This window comes from Bos taurus, chromosome 8, assembly GCF_002263795.3.
Source record: "Bos taurus isolate L1 Dominette 01449 registration number 42190680 breed Hereford chromosome 8, ARS-UCD2.0, whole genome shotgun sequence".
In the NCBI taxonomy this organism is placed as follows: Eukaryota; Metazoa; Chordata; class Mammalia; order Artiodactyla; family Bovidae; genus Bos; species Bos taurus.
The window spans coordinates 69,664,457-69,672,035 of record NC_037335.1 but is presented as its reverse complement, the minus strand read 5'-3'; the positions used below and the strand labels follow the sequence as shown (position 1 = coordinate 69,672,035).

Genomic DNA, 7,579 nt, shown 5'->3' with positions numbered 1-7,579 from the left:
AGCAGTCTTAGCCACTGGGCTGCCAGGGAGCCCCTCAGACGTGTCTTTCTCAAATATTTTCTTTCAGTCTGTGGCTTTTTTTTCTCATTCTCTTGAATTTCCTAATTTTTTTAAAAGAGAGAAAATAAGTCTAGACAGGGAAAGGTAAGACACTCAGAAAAAGCTACGTTTAGGGGAAAAAAAGAGAAAATAGGGTCTTTCTCCAATTATCCCAAATGACTGAGAAATTTCAGGCACAAGTTATAACATTTTCAATATGAAGAGGTAGTCTTTTATAAAACTACTTCCCTTTTCACACCATTCAATAAAATGCTGCTCAAGTAAAAAGGAGCTAAATTAGATTCTTTTAAGGATGAGTTCAAGAAACACTGAATCACTGAAGATGGAATTTCTAAATAAACAGAAAAGGATGTAGTGGTGAAGTAAGCAGTCAGGGTTCTTTGGGAAGGTACTTAAAAAGGTTACAGACACACCATGAAGTACAAGCAAAGAAGGACAAGCATTAGGAAAAGGCGAGAGGGAAGGGCCACCCTTAGGAGCTGGCTTTTACTCAGGCTAACAAAAATTCTCTGATGGGAAGAGAGTTTTGAAAACAAGACAAAACACACACACACCCATATATACAACACGTGCCTCATTCGTCCCAGAAGACAGACTGTTGGTATTTTCTTCAAGAAATCTTACTGCCAGATCTCAGTGAAATTACCCGAGTACCAATACTGCAGCTGCCCCCAGCATACCCAGTAACAAATTAATAATTCTAACAAGTGCTACAAGGTTTACGAAGAAAAAGAACTATGTCACTACCATATGTCAACATTATTACAAACACAACTACACATTTATACAAATTTCTTTTTATTTTCTACCCCATGACCCAGTCATTTCACATTAAGACTGAAAAAACAAGGAAAGAAAACCAGGAGGAAAAAGTGAAGAAATGTGAATTAGGAAACCTAACTTCAAAAGAGAAATTCAAAATGCTTCCAAAGAGAATTGGAGAACTGTTTGATCAAAACCAGTGATCCAATGTGCCTGATTCTGCAGTGTCTACACCCCAAGTCTCAGCCCTTCGCTGTCCCTCACTCCGCGTGGAACCAGAAGTGCACATGAGACCACGGACCCCCACGCTGCTCAGCCCCTGCCGCATGCTGCAGCCAACGCAATGCTAGGTTGCTTTTATTCATCTAAGGAGTTTTAAGCTAAAGTTTCTCTTCTCACACACTGTCATATAAAATGAGGATTTCTGCGTCATCCCTCCCTGCCATCACACAAAAAAATTAATAAATAAAATAAAATACACACACAAATAAATACAAATTCCAAAATGTTAAATAAAACTAGCTTTTAAAAATCTAGATAAAACAAGGTAAGACCGAATTAGCCCTGAAGGGACTGGAAGATTTTTAAACAGCAGAAAAATAAACACACACACAAAACACACTGAAACGTGCAGGCACAGTGACAACCTTCTAAACTGAAATGTCTGGACTTTGGAAGGAGTGTCATGTTTCCCAAAGCCAACTTCTGGAAATCTTAATGCAGACTCAGAGAAATTCCTAACAAAATGAGCTAACGGCCGGGAAGAGAGTATTGAGCAAGGGAAGTGAGTGGTTCAATTTGCAAACATATCAACAGAAAAGGAAGTGATACACTGCAGAGAAAGGGTCAAGAAAAGCTCATGGCCTGTCATGAACCTTTGAAGCTACTGAATTTCACATGTTCTGATTTTTAGTTTTAAAAAACTGAAACTTACTAAAGGTCAGTAACAAGGACAAGGAGCAAAGGTATCTTGCTATGTGTGTGTGTGGTGGAGGTCGGGGTGGGGGGGAGGTAGGAAGAAACCAACACTGCATACTATAAAGCAACTGAAGTATACAGATAAAACTGCGTTTGTCCTCTCAGGAGGCAAGAAATAACTAAACACCCCTTCCAAAGCTAGTTCAAGTCATGTTTCATCAACTCAATCCCTACAGACGATTAGGTCAGCAAGAGCCTGAAAAGTACCCACCAGCTGGTTTCACGACATGTCTTTCACATTTGCCAGCAACAGCCAAATCCTGAGAAATTTTGCCTTCTTACCTTTCCAGTTGCCCAAATAAAGTAGCTCTCTACTTTAAGAACTTTGCAAAGACTTCATTCACTATCGGCTCTGGACCAGAAATGAGAACTGCTCAGTAAGCAGAGTTTATAAGTGTAATTGCTGCTTCTTCAGGCTTCTACAGCTTCTGTCAGCTTTGGAGACTCCTGAAGGGTCATCCATCTTCACCCACCCCATCTACACTGCAGCAGACTACCTCCATTTGCTCTACAAAGGCAACAAGACAATTTCTAGCTGAAATTTATGTTGGAACCTGATTCTCAGTGTTAACAGACTTAGAAAAGAAAATGAAAAGAAAGATATTCTACTGGGTTGGCGAAAGAGCAAACACCAACACAAACCCCTTTCCGGTTGCTGTTGACCCTGCACAGATGAGTTCACAGCTGAGTTCAGAAGTCTGCCTGCTCTGACCAGCCCGTGTCCTGACTGTCCAGTCACAGGAAGAACAGGTTCTCGCACAGCTGGATGGCTGGTTCGTGGTGCAAGATCTGTCCTGACAGGAAGGCTAGCTTGTGGGCATACTTGCAAGGAGCTGGAACTCTAATGGTACCAGGCCAATTCCAGTACATGTGGCACAGTTTGAAAGTCAACCTGTAGGCCAAGAAGAAAACATGAGCCTTATCACTCTCCATCTTCAGTGCAAAGCATGATTATGTCCTTCTGGGTGCATGACACAGCATATTTACCAGCAAACTGGGGGACTGAGGAATATATGATGCAACTTTTTGGAATTATTATTTTTAAGTGAAATTATTTCCACTATTTTTAAGTCAAGAGGACATGGGGAAATTCCCAATTTAGGTGCTCCTGTTTTTATAGCAAAACAAGGAAAACAACAAGAACACTTTTTTTTTCTCTTGTCTCAAGAAAAGGCTGCAGAAAGAGAAGTACCCCAGCAAAGTATTTTTTACTCTGAGCTCAAGAGCAATGGGTCTCAAACTTGGCTGTGTGTCATAATCACTGGGAGCAGTTTTTAAAAATACAAATGCTTCAGAATGCTTCGAGGTGAAGCCTGGTTGGTTGTTAGTAATTTTCTGAAAGGTCTTCAAGTAATTTTACCATACAAAAACGATTATCAATTATTCCTCAAAAAGATATATCATTATCATCAAAGACATAAAGAAACTCAAGGGGTAAGGGGGCAGGCAGTATTTGTCTTTTCTGATTATATAAGAGAAAATGAGTCTTAGTAAATCCAACTCCAAAAGATAAATTCAAAATGCTTTCAGAAAAAAAATGCTTTCAGAGAGAATCAGAAAATTATTAAGCCAAAACCAGTGATTTGTTGAATTAAGCCAAATCCAATTTGCTGAATTCAGAGGTTTTTAAATTCCAGGTCTTAGACTTAGCTCAGTGGCCAGAATTATTCACAAGTTAGGAGTAAGTTACTAGTCAGCTCACCTCTGCATATGATCAGGGCTCAGGTTTGCAGTGTTGAGAACACAAACATAATGGGTTGGAATGCCACAACCCTGCCGCACATGATGGGCAAGAAGGTAGAAGTCCACCCTAGTAAGGAAAAAGTACAAACTAATGGTATAGTTACAGAGCTGGAGATGCTCCTTCATCTAAGGCTCAGAGAGGTCAAATGACTGGATCAAGGACATCACAAGGGCAAAACGAGGATGAGAATTCAGGTCTCCTGACTCAACAGGTTATTTAAAAGTGGTGGTAGAAACGATCACATCTGTGTGCAGAAGATTAAGCATGCATATTCTTAGGAAAAGAATGCATGTTCAATATTTTATACTTAAGAGCTAAAAGCTTCACTGGTGGTTTGTGTGTTTTCTAAATAGCTTTTAAAATTTTATTTTTTACCAGGAAAATCTCTTGAAGATCCCATTCCAAATCTCTCTAGGCTACCTCCCCATTCCAGTACCCAGGGAACAGAGAACTTCCCCAAACTATTCTTGTTGAAATACGTGTTTCGCCCACTTACCACTCACAGCTTGTTATCGTATGATCTACCACAGTCCCAGGGGAGGGAGTTGCAAAGTTCTCAGTGGCAGCCAGGTACAGGTTGGTGCTGATTTTCTTCTGCACTACAAACACCACCATCTTGGGATGATAATTCTCAAAAGCTTCAAAACACTTCTGTAGCTGAGGAATTTCATAGCTGGCAACTGTCTTTAGTTGGCCATCAGACACTCCGTCACGGTACACCACAATCTTATCTGGGAGGCAGTGGTTCACCTGAAACGAAACCTTGCTGAGGTGAACCGCGGGGCCCAAGGGCTAATGACCACCGGCAGAGGGCGGCTCACCCAGTGAACAACCTGGAGACATGGCAGTAGGTCCCTCTCACAGCTAGACCCGAAGCCATCATGTTGAAAGGGCAAGGAAAGGCAGCTTCTAGTCATTTCTACATTTCCTCAGGGTAGCAAAACAGGTCTGGCACAGCCAAGGTGTTATAAAATATGGAACCAAATAAGCAAGCTCTGAGTCATATACACAAGGCTTATACTGAAACGGTGTGAACAAAGTTAAAAAGAAGGAAAATTACAGGCTTGAATCAATCTTCCTTCTACTTGGATTTAACACTAAATTACTGTCTATGCAAAGAACAAGGTGAACTGTTGAAGAGATTCTAACATATAACTGCACATGCCACAGACCCACCAGCCTGATATTTTTGTGCATCAGCAACATCCAAAGTTGCTAAAACAAGGATCCTTTACTAAATAATTATTCTGTGTGTGTGTGTGTGTGCTTAATCGCTCAGTCATATCTGATTCTTTACAACCTTGGAATTATTGCCCTAGTTGAAGTGCTTTTTTATCGTTTTTTCTGTCTACTATCTATTCCACTTTTTTTTTTTGGTAAGAGCATTTAAGTGTTCTTCTGCCTCCAACAGGATAGTCTGGTGGGATTTTAATTGAGCTGCCTCCCCCTAATCCAGGCCTTCTCAGCCTCAACACTATTGATGTGTGGGACCAGTGAATTCTGTTATTGGGGGCTGACACCAGAGCATGTTTCACAGCATTCCTGGCCTCTACCCTCTAGATGCCAGTAGCTCTCTCTCCCAGTTATAACCCAAAATGTCTCCAGGCTTCACAGTGGGAGGACAAAACTGTCCCCAGTTGAGAATCACTGCACTAACGAAAAGACAGGAGATGATTCCAGCTACTCCAGCAGAATGCTTTTCCCTCACTCTGACTCTTGAGCAGAGAACCAGAAACACTTGGAGTTTGATGGTGCTTTTTCAGGTCCCTGCTTCTAGAACTCCTTTCCATTTCCCAGTTTGACGCTCAACCTTCTCACCAATTCCCTGAGGCTCTTCATGATCTTACCAACTAATCTCCATTTTGCTAAAGTGAGCACATTTCTGTGACTTCCCAAAGAGTCTTGATATGCTGTGTTAAAGGCTGGGTAACATAGGCACTGAGATCTGAAAAAAACCTGATTTCACAGGTGAGGAAACAGAGAAGTATGACACTGGATCTGGGGTCAGGAGACCTGGGACTGAGTCTGCATGTGTTGCTCCTCAGCTATGCTGTTGAAGACTGTTTCCCCACTTGAAAATAATGATCACCTCACCTTCTTCTGGAGAAGGCAATGGCAACCCACTCCAGTACTCTTGCCTGGAAAATCCCATGGATGGAGGAGCCTGGTAGGCGGCAGTCCATGGGGTCACTAAGAGTCAAACACGACTGAGCGACTTCACTTTCACTTTTCACTTTCATGCACTGGAGAAGGAAATGGCAACCTACTCCAGTGTTCTTGCCTGGAGAATCCCAGGGATGGGGGAGCTTGGTGGGCTGCCGTCTATGGGGTCGCACAGAGTCGGACACGACTGAAGCGACTTAGCAGCAGCAGCACCTTCTTCTTAGGGTTGAGAGATAAAGCGTGTGTATCATGAATACAAAAGCTGAAGACAAACTAGATCAAGGAAATATAGATATTCTGAAGCACAGGGAAGGAATCTAACAAGATCAGTGGAGTGTAAATCAGAATCAAATTCAACTGAAGTATTCACTGATATTACGTCTTTCTTTAAAATTTGCTAACCCTGGCAATCCACTCCAGTATTTCTGCTTGGAGAACCTCATGGACAGAAGAGCCTGGCAGGCTACAGTCCATAGGGTCTCACAAAGTAAGACAAGACTGAAGCGACTTAGCATGGCTCTGCAACCAACCACTGAGGGTGAGACACTATACTTGGTCCTACGTAAGATTCCAGTAAGAGTGAAGGACATGATTCCTGTTATCAAGGAGCATGAAAATCTAATAACATAGTTAACAGTCAACAATGGTAACTTTTCTAGGTCATCTAGCCCATCCTCCTCATTTCATAAATGATAAGACTATTATCTAGGAGGGTCAAAATATGAGACAAGTCACAATACTGAAACATTAATGGTAAATATACATTGTCAAATCACTTCAGTACTGTGGTAAATACATGAAACAATAAATTCATTAATATCCTGAAAGGAGGACTGTGCTTGTTGGCCTGGTGTCTCTAGCACTAAATACAATGGTGAGGGTCAAGGAGAAAAAAGTATCTGCTGAAACTTTGAGATGTTTTTTTATGTGTGATTACATTCATTCACTGAACAAACACTTAATGCCCACTAGATATGAGCCACTGTGCTAGTCTCATAAAAATTATCTTGAAAGGATGTTCAAGTATTAGTCGCTCAGTCATGTCCGACTTCTTGTGATGCCATGGATCGTAGCTGGCCAGGCTCCTCTGTCCATGGGATTCTCCAGGCAAGAATACTGGAGTGGGTAGCCACTCCCTTCTCCAAGGGATCTTCCCAACCCAGCGATCGAATCCCCGTCTCTTGCCACTGCAAGCAGATTATTTACCATCTGAGCCACCAGGGAAGCCCCCAAATTATCTTGATACCTTCCAAATATTAGTGGAACTTAAAACTGGGGAGACACACACTTAAAAGTAAATGCTCTCAAAACATTATAAATAATGTAACAAAGGTACAAATAAAACGCTATGAGAAGAGAGAAGTATAAGACATTTGTTCCCTGGAGTAATATGTGAACCTCAGTAAAAGAATCAGCAGACACTTCAGTCAGCAAAGGCTAAAAGGATTCCAGGTAGAGCTTGAGCAAAGTTCTAGACTGTGACTAGACAAGGGGCAAGTAAAGAACTGGAGACTGACCTATATGATGATGTAAGTAACCCAAGTGTCCATAAACACAAGAATGGGTAAGCAAAACGTGGCATATACATCCAACAGAATATTCTTCAGCTCTTAAAAGGGAGGAAATTCTGCAATGTACTACAACATGGATGAACTCTGAAGACATTATGCTAAATGAAACAAACCAGTTGCAAAAAGACAAATGAGTTATCATTCCATGGATGTGAGATACTCAGAGTCATCAAAATCAGAGACAGAATGTAGAACGGCGGTGGCCAGGGGTGAGGGGGTGGAGAGCATGGGAAACAATTGTTTAATGAAGAGAGTTTCAGTTGTACAACATAAAAAGAGCCATGGAGATGGATGATGAAGA

The 7,579-nt window shown here is 41.5% G+C and overlaps 1 protein-coding gene across 2 annotated transcripts in view; it reads right to left on the bottom strand.

Moving 5' to 3' along the window:
* Positions 1-835: 835 nt before the first annotated feature.
* Positions 836-7,579, bottom strand: part of PIWIL2 (piwi like RNA-mediated gene silencing 2) — an 82,062-nt gene continuing 75,318 nt past the window's right edge. For both annotated transcript variants that reach the window (XM_059889491.1, XM_015472591.3), the window contains exons 21-23: positions 4,041-4,294; positions 3,503-3,610; positions 836-2,692 (exon numbers count right to left, since the gene is read on the bottom strand). In XM_059889491.1, the coding sequence (XP_059745474.1) occupies positions 2,536-2,692; positions 3,503-3,610; positions 4,041-4,294 (519 nt within the window). In that variant the 3' untranslated portion in view covers positions 836-2,535. The remainder of the gene's footprint in view (positions 2,693-3,502; positions 3,611-4,040; positions 4,295-7,579) is intronic.